At 39.1% G+C, this 16,073-nt stretch overlaps 1 protein-coding gene across 2 annotated transcripts in view; it reads right to left on the reverse strand.

Moving 5' to 3' along the window:
• gpr158a (G protein-coupled receptor 158a) overlaps window positions 1-16,073 on the reverse strand; it is a 65,653-nt gene that overhangs the window by 13,235 nt on the left and 36,345 nt on the right. For both annotated transcript variants that reach the window (XM_034862030.1, XM_034862031.1), the window contains exons 4-5: window positions 15,589-15,815; window positions 13,785-13,853 (exon numbers count right to left, since the gene is read on the reverse strand). In XM_034862030.1, the coding sequence (XP_034717921.1) occupies window positions 13,785-13,853; window positions 15,589-15,815 (296 nt within the window). The remainder of the gene's footprint in view (window positions 1-13,784; window positions 13,854-15,588; window positions 15,816-16,073) is intronic.

The following is a 16,073-nucleotide window of genomic DNA, read 5'->3' on the forward strand; positions in this document are numbered from 1 at the left end:
TTGTTTGTGATGAGATGCAGACGGGGAGGTGTTATCTACAGCATTGTTTCCTTGAGGGACGACTTTAAACAATCTGACTCATCACAAAAAGTCAAGCCTCTCTTTTAATGGTGTGATCTCACCTGCTGTTTGTTTTTACTGATCAAAATCACAAAGGAATGGTTTTAGATTTTATTGTTTACGGTTTTACATTTGCCACACTGTGCCAATAAAGTTTGTTATTATTACAGTTTAGTAAGTATTCACGCAGTCTTGCGTGGGATGTGCTACTTGTCCCTATTTATTGTGAGCGGAATTTCTACTTCACTTTCTAATAATAATTGTGTCAAGCTATGGAAGTCCACATATGGCCACAAATCGAATCGGGGGAGATTTCAAAAACTGATTGACCGAGCACCAGTACCGGAGCTCTAGGGATGGCAATGTCACTCGTTTGTTGGTCTGTCCACCACTTTGTTCCCCACTGAAATATCTTGACAAATACATGTATTAGATGGATTTTGAGGACATCTAGTGCCACCTGCCAATCTCTGGAGTGTTAACCTTTTGGGACAGGTGACAAAAATCTCAAATATGCTTGTTTCCATGCAATTTCTGATGTGCTTTGATTTTTGTTCATGAGTATATTCACTTAAACATTGCCATGACCCTCAGGCTGCACAACGCTGAGCACAAATTCCTTACACAAGCATTACACACTTTCCATCAGTAGGGTTTCTGGGAAGAAGACCGGCTGTGAACCCCCGTCAGGGTGCAAAAAAAGCAAGATCAGTTTCTGCTCCCATTCAAACCTTCCATTAATAATCAATGCTAAGTGCTTGCAACCTAATGTAGATTTAGCGCAGTGGGAAAGGAGATGGATTTTGTGTGTGTGTGTGTGTGTGTGTGTGTGTGTGTGTGTGTGTGTGCGTGTGCATAGACACAGCAATCATGCATATGGGGGGAGGGAGAAGATCAAGGTGCTGTATACCTATCTAATGGACATCAATACCCAGGAGACAATTATCAACACACTTACTATTCAGCCTTCCTCCCCCGTTTTGTCTTGTCTCAGTTTCAGCATGAGATATAACTGGTAACTGGAACATTTTTAGGAAATATCTACAGTAGGGTTTTCTAGGCAGGTGAACACATCCCAGCTGGATGTCTGCCATGACCAAGTTCCTCTCCTTGCCTGTACTCCGGACTCCCCAGACACCTGACTTAACACAACCTGGTTATGCATCTGCCCTCTAAAACAAAGCATTGCCATTTGGAAACTACAAAACAAAACTGTGTGTTCTACAGCTGCTCACCTGAAAAGAGTAACATTTAGCTTCCATAGGCAGTTGAAGCCTTTTTAAACTTTGGAAGTGCACATTGGCACATTTGGAGGAGAGCATGTTTGCTAACTTGCTGAGAGAAGCACTCCTCCATTGTTTATATTTCTTTCCAGGATTTCAATGAAATCATTCAAGACCAACCTTTTGACACTTTTCCCCCATACTTTCAGTAAGGGGAGGGTTAGTGTCAAGAACAGGTGTTTAAGTAATGAATACCTCCAAACCTTAGCATGACTAGTTAGACTTTTTGGGAAAGTGCTTCGATTGAAACCACTTACATTTTTTAATTTTCTTTTTGAGATCATGTGCTAGACAATTTCTTAGCCCATTAGAGATGCCAGGAAGTAACAGGTACTGGCCAAGAAAGAAAGCACACCTAGCTTTAACTAGTTTTTGGTGCTGTTTAGTTGTATTGCATTATACAGAGAGGTGTTTCTGTTATCAAGCATACCTTTATTGATATAAATGGGGTTGACACTTGTCAGTAAAATGAAATACAATTCACCAGCATCACCTCTACATCCTTGAAAAATGCCCATACAGCTGAATCAACAACTATGAAAGTTCTCTCCATCCAATTGGATGTTCTTTAATCTGGCATTACATAACGCATTAGTTGATGTTATCGTTTTTTAAGGATGCTGTTGGTGTGATGACCTGTTGTTAATGAGATATTGACCTGACAGCAGATGTTGCTATTGCTCTTATCAAAGATGACTTGTACGACAGTGACTAAGCAGGTGGGTCATCAGTGTTTTGTTTGTTGGACAATGTAATGATGGCCGTTGATAAGAACATCAAGTGTTGTCTGGGGTTTGAATCTGTGATGATGATGCGGTTAAAGGGCAACCTCTCTAACTAACACATCAACGTGCCACCAATTAAACATGACAAACGCACGACAGAGAGACCATACTGGCAGTAAACTACACTTTTGACTGAGATGTTCTTTCTTTGTTAGATAGATAGATAGATAGATAGATATTTATTGATCCCAAAAAAAGGGAAATTAGAGTGTAACAGCAGCACAAAAAATATACATACATACATACAACATACATGAAGTAATAATAATAATAATAACAAAATATAAGAATAAAATATAAGAATATAAGAAAAAATATTTAAATATATACAAGATGGGAAAAACAAAATGTGCAACTGCTTAAGTATGCTAAAATGTAGATGAACCAATCGGGCCGGTTGCCCTTATTGCAACATTGTGGTGTCTCAGAGTCTCATCTAGCACCCAGGGATGACATGTTGAAGAGTTTTATTGTTCAAATATTATAAGTGCTCACATTATGCTTTTGAGCATTTTTTGTGCATGTTATAGGTTTACAAAGTGAAAAAGCTCAAAGTCCACCCCAAAGGTACTTAGCCTCTCCCACAGAAAGAACTACCACTCCCAAAAGAGATGGAACAGAATTGTGATGCCTCACTCGGTAACTAAAACAGAGAGCTCAACACACAGGGTGAAAAGAGGAGCTGCAGCAATCCACAGTACAACACAAATATGGTGTTTATTGACAACTGAACCATGTAAACCTATTCTGAACAACCTCTAAATAAAATTATGAACCTGAAAAAGGAGCATATTAGCGCTTTAAGACAAATCAAGACTGTCCAACTAAAACAAAGACAAATACCATATATAGCATACAGACAACCCAGCAGATTTCCAATTCCACTAGATTTACATTGTTAAATGCATGATCCATCTATTATTGCTCCATGTATGTAGGATATTTAACAAAAAATCACTGGTTGAATTTGGAGTGATGGGTCCCTAAAAGAACAGAAACACATACCAAGAGAAAGATTCACACACTAAACCACTTACACATTCAATCAACACTCAGTCACTTAATTTGCAGTTATCTTTCATTCCTAATCATCTCTCATTTCAGCACCCACCAGCTGGCTCCAAACACACGCACGCATGCACGCACAGTTTTCCGTTTGTTCTGTCTATTTAAAAAAAAAAAAGAGTGGAAACTGCACCTTATCGTTACTTTTTGTAGTGTAGAACACTTAAGTCGACATTAAGGAAGGCAGCCGCCTGTTGCACCAGAAGATTGATCGGAATATTAAATATGAATTAAACTGCTATAATGTAACTACAGTTAGTTTCATACTAGTAAACCTTTTTACTCTTGTACAATTACTTCTTATGGTATAACGTAGATAAGTGGCCTATAATTTCATGTGGGGCAGTGTAATACTTAAGAAAAAACAAACACCTTTTTAAAGACAGCAAAACACCTACCACAGAATGGGATATGGCAACTCCCATCCTTGGATCATTTATCCAATACTTTTGAAATATTGTTTGCACAATTAAAAGCCACAAGTTAATTAGTGTGCTCCTGTGCCTTTTTTTTCCCCTTTGATTTTAGCTGTTTTTAACCTGAGGAGGAACTGATTCAGCTGCATACTGCTGGAAGATGCACGAATAACCCTATTTCACCTACAAGTCTGTCTTACTAAAAAAGTAATAAAGTAATAAAATAAATATGCTATCAAGATTCAAGAGTCAATACATGATGTACCCTTACAGCATCTTATAGACAGAAATAATAACTGATGTTGAAGAAACTGGCTGTCCTGGTTAAATTACTTACTCAGACTTTGAGCCCTGAGGCCATTTTTACAGTTTATTGTCCGTCTGGATTTATTTTATAAAAAAGCTTGTAAAACATCAACCCTGTTGTCTACAGTCAAGATATGAACATCATTTATTTCAGGACAAACTGGGTTATTAGAATATTTGGGTTGCAGTGAGGTCACTTGCATGTTAAAAATGGTTGTAGCGCCTTAAAGACAAATAAATAAATAAAACGGAACATGAATCTTCTAGATATGTATTGATATTACAGACAGATAAGTAATGAATGAGCCATTGTCCTTTCTAAAACACTTCTCATATGTCTTGGGAGTCACATTGTGAAGAACTTATCATTATAACTTGTACAGTTGACAAAATACATGCATTTTTTTTCAAAGAAGGTCAAGACGCTTTTGCTCTCATGACATTTATTTATGCCAATAATAATATAATAATGTCATATTTATTGATATTACACCTACAGCAATGCTACACAAGCAAATGTGTGTAAAATATGTGCGCCTCTAGGCCTTCCATTGAGCCAATTGGCCTTTTTGTCCCCTCTGGCCTTACATACAAGAGGGGTGACGTTATCTCCCATATATGGGCATACTGGGGCATTTATTTCCGTAAACGGACACAGAGGAGAGACGGAGCCGCGACCTAGCAGCATAAATGCAATGAATTATGGACATAAAGTGAATCAATCTTGGATATAACAGTTTGGATTTAAAGCCCAACGACCCCAAAAGAGGCTGGAAGTTCCAGACTCAATAGAAAATCACCTGTAGAGGCTAGAAGGACTCAGAAGAGACCTCCGTAACCGCTAACTCGTCAGGTTTTAATCACAACTTTTAAGGGTCGCTAGCTGTTATTGTAAAAAAATTATTAAACTATAAATCAGAGGTGCTGTTTTTACGCGTGGGCGAGTGTCTCGGTCTTAGAGGGTTAAAAGAAAGGAGGAAGTTAAAAATATGGTTAGCAGCACAATCCTGCCTTTAATTAAGGCCACTCAGAACAAGTTTATGACATTGTACAATGTTGTTTGCATACTGAGACCTTTGCAGTCCCAAAGGCTTCATGTAAGAATTGTAACACACCCACACAAACAACAAAATATAGCGCCCGACAGGATACACTACAGAGCATACAAATAATTTTGTGCTAGACTGCTTTAGGGCAAACACGAGATATTCAACAAATAACACTTAAGAAAAAAGAAAGTGGGTGGATTCTTATATCAAATTAATGAGGTTAGCAAAATAGCACCAAAAACAGCAGTGTAATTAACTTGTAACGTCGACAATAAAAATGCAAATGTGTGAGTGCACGGGGAGGGTCAACGCAGAAGGTGAGAGTTTCAGGGATTGATCCTCTTTACCATGAAGGTCAGGGTCCCACAGGTTATCGATCACATAGGATGTCAGACCTCTCTCTCAATACCGTGAAATTAATTTACCTCACTCAAAGAGTTAAATTCCTGTGGTCCGTTTTTCTACTGTATATACTCAAAGTCTCATTCTCTACCTGACAAACAGTCAACTGCTGACCAGCTTAATTCTTAGATAAGGACACCCATAAACAGCCACTATTTGTGTTAGCATATTATACGTACATATCAGTTGAATCTAATAACAGTTTACAGTTTATATTGCAAGGTCAAGGTTATAAACCAAACAACTTGTGGAAATCAACTAGAGCAAGACCAATAAAGGATGTTTAAGGCCCATAACAATACGAATTTTTGGTTATTTAAAAATCCAATATGCCATTTTCTTTTTTTATATCCAGAAACGCGTTACAAAACATAAACAGATTTTCCTAAGAGTTATTTGTAGTTATTTCAGTTCTCACTAAAACAAATTGATAACAATTTGTTTTATGGTCACAACAGGAACATCAACATATATTAAAGTTCTGATGAATAAAATATATAAAGTCTTTTAAGACAAAAACACATTAACAAAAATAATTTGTGGATTTTAATTTAAAAAATAATATTTGATTGTGTTGAAGCCTAAATGGGTTAATATTGTTAAACTATATCACACTATCCTGTATTTTATTAGGTTTTTGGCCACTTGGGGGCAGCGGAACAAGCTGAAAAACATCTGAATTTGCTAAGGTGTTAGCAAACATGCTTATATACGGATCCAGCAGACACAGAGCAACATTACAATTCATCTTGAATCTATTATTCTGACCATCAGCTAACTATAAAACCAATATTCACTCTCCTTTTAGGTCTTTTTTCAGTCTCCACTTACACAAATGCTCCCATATGTTCACTAGCTAATCACTGTCTTAGCCATTTGAAGCTAGGCAGGTATAGTGTTGTTGGGGCTTTATCAGTGTTTCTTTAATTGAAATCGACTGCCTGCAGCAGCTGAAAATGAGGTTGAGAGTCATAAGAGTGAACTAAAACAGTTAAGCTGCTGGTCATAAAACCAAATCAATGAACTAAAAGACTGTACCCTAGACCATGTTTGCCATAAAACTTGTTCTGCTTCCTGCTTTCATTCTGCTTCAAAGATGATACTTCAACTATAGTGTTTATCTTCCTGTTTTGTGTCATAAAGCAACTTCCCTTTGTGCAACCAAATCACAGCCGATGAACAGAAAATTACAGTGTACTCTGGTGATTTGTGGCTGCCAACCCTCTCAGAAATGTTTATATTTATTTTGTTAATATCTCTAAGTGAATGTGGTCAGAGCTTTATAAAGTTAAAGTGCTGATAGTATAACCAACATTTTGTGCCTCTGCTAGACTTAATAGAAATATTAAATTGCGGTGTGAATGCTGAATTATTATTATGGTTGGCAGCTATGATGGCTAAGAGAACAACCTCATACTAATGAAGCACTTACTGGAATGAAAATGCCAAAATAAAATATCAGATATTAGCCATCTGTCAGTAATGCAGTAAAAACACATCAGTTTGTAGATTTTAAAGTGACTTAAACCAAAAACGTTAGCCAGTTTCAGTCAAAAGAAGAACAGACAACGCTGAATTTCAGCCTTTTATTATCACAGTTTCTTTGGAAACAACCACCAGCTAGAGGGGAGAAAAATGACTTCCAGCCATTTAGTGTGTCTGTCTCCATCTGAGTAGAGAATGGGATGGTGCAGCCTCGGGAATAATTCTGTCACAACAAAAAGTGTGCCACTTTTAATGTTTTGAGATGAAATAGTGACAGCCATCCTGTTTGCCCATGCCTCACTTATTCTGGTCATCATTCCTACCCATTCCTGGCCTATTCTTTTTTTTAATCTACAAAACACCTTCAGTGTGTGAGAGTGGGAAGTGGGAGCAGTTAAGAGGTGGGGTGTTGTAATAGCAATGGATCCATTTTTATATGAAAGCCGACACTCACTACCGCATGGGAAGGGCAGCTTTCTGGACGGAGTTAATGCTTTCTTCTGCTACTGCTGCTCCCTGAGGTGGGCAGAGTGTAAATTACATCCAGCTCACACTCTGCACAGTCAAGACCAGAGCTGGCTAACGTGTGAGTCCCACAATTCCCCTCCCTCCTCATCACCAGTTAGATCCTGAGAGATATTTCCATCTTGCTTGGGCACAAAGGGATGTATCTGAGAGGGAATAGCTTGCCTACATGTGGTGATGCCATCTTTCTTTTTCCAATATCTTATCGTTTCTATCTGTCTGCATCATGTAGATGTAAGGAACAGCCCAGCTGCAGCAGTGCATCCTCAACTGTTTTGGGGAACTCCACAGCACTTTGCAGAAGAAAGAAGGGAAGCAGGGTATGAAGAAAGGGGTGGAAATGCAAACAGCAACCCTCCAGATTCACTTAAGTCAGATTGAACGTGTCAGAACAGCTTGGATGGAAGGCAGAGCAGAGCACGGGAGAGAAATGGCTGGCAGACTGTGTTTCATGGCTTGTCAGGTCAGGATACATTATCCCCTGGCCATACTGTTTCTCATTAGCCCCCTGATGTGCTGTGAAGCTCTGCCTGCCTGCCATGCATGGCAGAGCCCAGAGTTGGGCTGAAGTGGCTTCTTGTCCTAGCTTGGCACAAAGACAATTCTGGGATTGGACAGGTGGAAAGACAAGGAACAAAAGATAGGGGAACACCATTCGAAGGTCACTGGTTTCAAAACTGCAAAAGTTTTCTTTAGCAGAGCATGACACTCTCTACCCTGCCCCTAACAAACAGATTGGGTTAGCAGGGAGAAGTAGAGTGATGCAATCATCCTCAATGTATTTTTTTTTTATGCATGTCTGAATTTGTCAAGTCAGAATGATTACATAAATACTGTCCTAATCAGAAAAAACAACAACGCCTATGAACTAGGTGTCAAGGTTCTCGACACACACACACACACACACACACACACACACACACACACACACACACACACACACACACACACACACACACACACACACACACACACACACACACACACACACACACACACACACACACACACACACACACACACACACACACGCTGTTAAAAGGTATAGAACCGCAAAATATCTGTGTGAAGGTCATGGTGGATGATTGGGCTGTGCAAAGCCCCTGACTTTGATAAGTTGACACTGCGGTTTACAACCTCCTTCGTAACCAGCAAGTGACGTTGGTGTCTTTAAAACATAACCATGATTCTCCTCTAACCTTGTGGCAATAAACCAAAGCAGCTCAGAAAAACATAAAGAAAATTCATATAAATGTATTATACGTATATTACATTTTTTTGTGTAATTTGTAATGGCAGAAACTATGTCATCTTGCCTACAGCGGCACCAGATTAGAAACCACTCATATTGGTTGTTAAGAACAAATGAAGACTTATCAAATATCCCCTGGTTAAATTAGTTCCATTTTATTTTAACATTGTTAAGATTGAGAGCAAACACTACAATAAGTCGTTACAATCAAGATTGAATCATCGTCTCAAACTAGTGACTTTTAAAAAATTATATTTTGATGTGTAACAACGTTTCTTGTGACAGTAGCCTCAATTGACCAAAATGCAATGCAGATGTTAGACATTCTGCATTTTCAGTTGCACATTAGCTTTAGCCTAGAAATCTAGACGCCCTCTAGTGGCAGCAAATATAATTTGCAGCTAGGGTCAGTCTAGCAACACTGCATTGGTTTGCAGGCTGGAAAAAACAAAATGTTGGTCAGGCTCATCACATTTTGTGCAGAGTTGGTGTGTTGGCTTAACTTAATGACGGCAGAGTTGTGACGGTTCTGAGTGAATTCCCTGCTACTTTAAACAAACAAGATGGCTGCTGCTATAATATTAATAATAATAATACATTTTATTTATAATGCACTTTTCATCAATAGATCTCAAAGTGCTACAGGTAAAAAATATAAAATATAAAACAAAAAAGAATAAAAAAAGAAAATAAAGCTATTCTTAGAAGAGAGGATAAAAAACATATAAAGGGGACCAAAAGCTTTGCTAAAAAGAAATGTTTTAAGGCCTTTTTTTAAAACAATCAGTGGATTGAGGTGCCTTCAAGGTGTCAGGGAGGGCATTCCACAGACGTGGGGCAGCAGCACAAAAAAACCTATCTCCCATTGTCCTGAGTCTGGTTCTGGGAATGTGGAGGAGGTTTGAGTGGAGCGAAGGGAGCGGGTTGTGTTCTGTGGTTTGATAAGTTCTTTGAGTTAAAGGGGGAGGGGGGGGGGGTATGTCATTTGATGCATTGATGTTTGAGGAGGGAAACCTTGAACTCAATCCTGGTGGAGATGGGAAGCCAGTGTAGTGAGTGGAGAATGGGGGTAATATGCTTGTGTTTCCGCACTCTCATCAGGATCCTAGCTGCAAAGTTTTGAGAGGAACTGAAGCCTCTGCAGACTCTTTCTAGGGATCCCAATGAGAAGTGCGTTGCAATAGTCCAGTCTGGAGGAGACAAAGGCATGAACCAGCTTTTCGGCATCTGGGAGGGAATGGGTTGGAGTTTGGAGATGTTACAGAGGTAGAAAGGGGTCTTGCACAGGTGATTTATATGGGCTTCAAAAGTGAGTTAGGAGTCCATTTTTAAACCAAGATTACCAACTGTTGATGAGAGCAGGATGTTAGTACCAGAAAAGGTGATGCTGGTTATGGATGATGATTTGGTCTGATGAGGAGTTCCAACCAGTATGGCTGCTGCTGGTGAACAGCGATCTTTTAAATCAGCTTGGCCGTGACTCTGGAAGACTTGTGGTTAAGCTTTACTTTGAAAAAAGAACAAAGAATGTCACTGAAGTCATTCTTAAAAAAGGAATACGTTTTTGGAGCGACCAAAAATCCGGTTGGCAACAAAAGTTGAATCTATCAACTAGCATTGCTCTGGTTGGCTGTAGCTCTATCCTATTACGTGCAGAGGGAATTTAAAAGACAACCGTTTATCCCACCCCTCAGATTGAGCACTGCCAATGGTGAGTTACAAGACCCAACATCTTGATGTGGGTCTGGCTTGTCAGGCTACATTAGCATTAACATAATTGCTATTGAAACAATTATACACAGTAAATAACAATAAAGTTTGTATGGATAAAGCAGAAGAAGTTCTGCATAGTTGACATAATCAGTACATACAGTGGATAGAGAAGCACAGAAGCTAATCAACTGATCGTTTTATAAAAGGTGAATTTAAAGTTAGGTCTGAATGAGTCATAACTGGGACGTGCACTACAAAACCATCACATCAGGGAATATTTAATACAAAAGGTGTCAATAAAAAACAGACTTGCAGATTACCACTTTTTCAAACGAATTAATATTTATGAATGCATAAGTAGCAGAGCAGAAGGTGTGACATGTCTCACAGGGAAGAGAACAACAGCTAGTGTGGTCTTTGGAGCACCCTACACTGGTGCATACACAGATGGGTAGGAATTAACAAAGGGAAAATAAGTCTCATACGCTGTGTGGTTGTAGTGCATGGGGAAGTTGTCTACTACAGCATTTCCTTATGTTTTCTACCAATAACCACTTTTTACATACAGCACATGCTCAAATTAAAGAAAAGAAAGGAGAAAAAGTGGGGAGAAGAGAAGAAACATCAACAGGAAATCAAAACAAAACATAAACAATAGTAAATGAAACTGGGGGAAGAAAAGCAAAGCAAATGTGGAAATGCCACCGTTCCTTAAAGCTATTTTTTGACACATGAGCAGCAAATATTGTTATGACAAGTAACAACACATATTCCCCCATTATTGCACCTATCAGTTTCTTAAAGCAAATTGAGGCCAGGTGGCACCACAACACCTCTGATTCATTACTCATGTCTTTATTCTTGGCTTGACAGGAGGAGAGGGTGGCATCTGAAAAAACAAATAGGAACGGCAGTCCAAACTGTTACTTTTCTCCATGCTAAGCTTCCCCAGCAGCATCAATAAGATGCTGCTAAGAGACAAACGCAGGGCTGGTGAGCTAATCCAGGGATCACATTGTGAATCACAAATGCGTGTCCGCTTTCTTCATCTCCACAGCCAGACAGAAATAGCCGGCTTTGGCACTGCCATAATTTTGCCTCTCTCTTTCTGCACTCCCTGTTCCTCCCTCCTCCCCTATCATTTCTAAGCAGGGTGTGGGCTGAAGTTATTGCATGTGACACTCGGAAGAGAAAGGAGGGACATTGCATTACTCCACAAAGCTGAATGCCATGAGAGCAGGATAAGATGTATCTCTTGCTGCTTAATAATAGTGGAATTATTTTAAATAGAAGCAGCAGCGGCGGAATATTTCTGAATCTATATTTAGATTGGGAGTGATGCGTCTCAACCTCACAGCTTCTGTGGGCTTCACAGGGGATACATGGAAATGCATCAGGGTGGAGATCAATCTAGCGTGCTGCACAGAGCCAAGCAGAACGATTCTGTTTCCACATGATCAGGCTGCGATATTTTATCTAAATAAAATTGGCCCTGTTCACAGTGACCATTTCAGCATAACTGTTCAGAATAATATAATAGAATAAACTAAACTCTAAACAAGGTAAGGTTTGTTAGAGTAAGATACAAAGTGAAGATCCCTTTGTACTACCTTTTTAAAAGCAGTCTTTTTTTAGCATTTGGTGCCATCACAGCCGGATACAGGATTATTATCCACTATTCTTCCATTCACTAACCAATAATGCGACTCGCAGTTTGCTTTCACTCTGCAAATTTCAAACATTATTACTTTCCAGAACCTTGTCGCAGCAAATTGCATTGATTAGCCTGCTCTAAATCAGTTGGCGTTAATTACATTTACCCTGCACTGCTTCGCTAAGCATATAGCTCCACATGATTGCAACTAAATTGCAATTAACCACTACTTCAAGTACCCGTGAAGAAGATAGATACATGTAAATCAATGGTATGGGTGTTTAATAAGGTGCTTCAAAAGTATGGAAATAAATACACTGTTCATTCTTTCAATTCTTTGGTACACCGAAGGAAGAAAGAGTCTCAGTCTTACATAAAGCCATTTTCAGTTGATGGTCTTTTTTGTCCACTACTAGCAAAACTAAGAGGTCATATGGGGCCAAAGGAAACAATCATAAACCAATACCAAAAGTGAAAATCAAAGAATGCTGTTTTCATTGATTGTTTGCTCTATAATAGGACATCCACTAGCTTCGGCCAATACTAGAAACTCAAAACGTTCTTTGCTAATACCATGACATTTTACCACACACACACACACACACACACACACCGCACTCTATCACAAACTACAACTTTTAAAGCCTGATAGTATGAAAGTTTTTAATATATACAGTGTGTATATATGAACAGTGTGATAAATCCTTGAAAGCTATATGCCAAAATTCATTGTTAGTAGGGCGGGGCATTGTGAAGATATATATCATCAACACCGTATGAAACATTTATGGTATATAGTTTTCTATTGCAATCTAAATGCATTTCTGTTCTATTGTCTAAAAACCAGCGGCCAAACCGTGGTTAAATCAATATCGTTGTTTTTGTTTTGCAATAAAGTTCTTTATAAAAAGGAGAAACAAAATATGTACTTTTCATTTTTTCAAGTATTTCTTTCACAATATAATAGACTTTACTTGGTTACAACAGACTATTTATTTATTGAATTACCAGAAAATGTGCTATGTAGTGATGTTATTGAGATGACCTATATCTGGATAGAAGATTTTAGTAATATTGCCCAGCTAATTGTAGGGGTTTAATGTTTAAGAAAAGTGTCAGGGTAGTTCTAAGATGATGTACTCAAGAATAAATACATATTCCTTTTAAGTGACCGGTTTTGTGGAAAAACTGGGTAAAAAATGGCCAGAATATAAATTCAGGTCAAATAAAATGTAATGTAGTCTATTCTGTATGTGAAAAACTGAATGAGTGCAGTCTGTATAAGGCAGCGTGAGTGGCTGGTCAACTGCTGACAGGCTGCTGGGTTCATTGGCCAACTCTTTGTACAGTTAGCAGGGGGGTCACCAACAAGCCCTGGGAAGTTTGTCTCTGCCAATCCTGTTTTATTACATGCACACCTTGGCTGTGAAAACCTTGCTTATCACAGCTCCATGTGGCTGTCAACAAAAAAACAACACACCAGGTATTATGATCTATGGACTAAGGTTTGTACTCTGACCAGGCAAACAATCCCCCTCTGTGCCACTGCTGCAGATATGAAACTTTGTTCTGATGACTGAGTTTCAAACAGTTTGAACTAAGTGTCAAACTGAATGGCCAACCTTCAGACAAGATTTTTTGTTTTCAGCTCAGAAGGATAGGAGCATGGAATGAGGATTATCAGCAAACATGCCCAGAAATGAGCACATGAAAGGACGCGCGCAAACACACACACACACACACACACACACACACACACACACACACACACACACACACACTTACTTACTGGAAAGTAGAGAAGCAGAGCTCCACACAGGATGGCCTCCAGTAGGACTAGACCTGATGCTCTGATACTCTGCCAAAAAAGAAAGATACACCATTTATTAAAACTTGTTGGCAACTTGGGGCTGCCGCAACAAGCTACAAACACAATGCTGTCATACTACTATTTACTTATGAAGTTGTTACGGTTAACATGTTAGCAAACAGTTGTTTATTTACACATCCAGCAGACATGGAGCAACATTGGAATTTATTTGCAGCATCTTTTTGCTTTGTTTGGGCTCCTGAGGGAATATTTGGCTCTTCAACAGCTAAATTCTAAACTATATTTGCTAACGTTGCTGTCTGCTGTTTGATGCTGGCAAGGTTGTGCACAGCATGTTTATCAAATCAGAGCTTTTCCCCCCTAAAAACTGCTACTGGGAACAACGCTATGGAGAACTTTAAGAGTAAATCAAAACTATTAGTTTAAAAAATGAACCGGGATTACATTAGTGGTGTTTAAATGCTGACAAAGCCCTGGAGTATCTCAACTTGTATCTGCTTTAATAATGAGAGCGATCTATTGTAGAACTCTGGTTGATAAAATGGCTGAGTCTTCAGGTATGTGGGAGATAGAGCAGCTAGACGTTCCCTGTCAGAAATGTGGGGAATCTTCAGGCTAATCCCCGCACATCTAATGCTCAAGACAAAGACTTCAATTAAGCCAATTAATTGACAGGAGCAACTAGAGGATTTCAAGTTTGATTAAAAGTTTACTTTGGTAGAAAGCGAACTCAGTAAATAACACAACAGAAGGCCTATACAGTGTTTACGGTCACATTTCAAAGTAGTAACTGTACACATACAGTACAAGTACATACCAAAGAAATTCTGTTATACTGCTCTATGTTACAACTCATTAAACGTTTTGTATTGCAGGGCAAAATCATGCATGTTTTGGTGAAAACTGCAGCAATTTGTTGGGAATAAGATTTAAATGGGTAGTAAAAACAGATGCTGAAGTTGACTAGAGAAAAAGTAAGAGAGAACACTCAAAGTTTATCTACTGAACATTTAACTCCCTACACTGTCCACTGTCTTTGACTGATTTCTCGGAAATGCATGTGCGGAAACGAAGGTTTGGTGTTGAAATGGTTCCATCTTTTGATGATGCAGGGAAAATGTCATCCCCTTTCAAGGTGATATAGAGAATATGTGATTAACTAATGTAAATAAATAAGTGGGCGTTGTCACTGTCAGCCAAGGTATCAACTATTTATCACCGACACATATCACAATAGAGATTTAATGATAATATATGATATGAATTCAGGCTGGGACAGATTTAGTCTTTATATGGCCACATGTTTTCACTCAAACTGTGAAACGGGAAGCTTTCAGTACATTGGCTCAACGTATAAATCTGAGTAAGTTCACGTTAGTGGTCTCATTTGAACACACTGGTGGCTGTCCAAGTGGCTGGTGTTAAATTGATCTGTGGTGCCTGAGCTGTTTGAAATTATTTCAAAGCTTTATTGTTACCACCCACATACTGGTGTATTGAACCAGAGGGCTTTGATGACCATACAACCCAGAGAACATCAAACATGCAACTGATGTGATGTTGTAATTGTGAATTGAATCTGTGGCTTATGTGCTGCTGACAGAACAAATTCCATAAAAGCTGAATTATATTACTGTGCGGTATCTCAAAGATTTTAATAATGGAAAAAAAAAGAAAGCTAAAAAAAAAGCTGAGCTCATTAAATTGTAATGGATTAAACTCTGTGAGGGAATGTTTGTTATGAGCATGTAATGATACACACCTTATTCCTGCGAAAGTGGTAGATGAGCACCATGCTAACAAAAACAATCAGCAAGCAGAGGCACTGGATGGAGAGCACAGCCATGCGAAGGGGGCTGTCCTCTCGTGCCACACAAGGGGTGTCGTCCTTGCAGTAAGCACAGCCCTGCTGGCATGGCAGGCAGTCACTGGAAGACCCCTCGTCCGCATTGGGACCGCTCTCTGCAGCTTTTCCCTTTCTCCCCATCCCTGTCAAAAAGATTGAGAAATAAAGGAGTTAACCATTGACCCAGTAATCTTTCTGTCATTGGCTTGATAAAGCTTATCAACCTTCAGCAGATATCATTACTTTTGTGCTCCAAGACAGCAATTCCTAACCAGGGGTGTTATGGGGCAGCAGCCTCCCCAGTTCCAAGAGTGTTTTTCCTTTTCCCTTGTGGCCCTGTCTGTGCATGTAGGTCAAGAGGCTTGTCACTCAATCACTTGTGGCTCTGCCACTCATCTCAT

The sequence above is a fragment of the Etheostoma cragini genome, chromosome 22 (genome assembly GCF_013103735.1).
Source record: "Etheostoma cragini isolate CJK2018 chromosome 22, CSU_Ecrag_1.0, whole genome shotgun sequence".
NCBI classification, from domain to species: Eukaryota; Metazoa; Chordata; class Actinopteri; order Perciformes; family Percidae; genus Etheostoma; species Etheostoma cragini.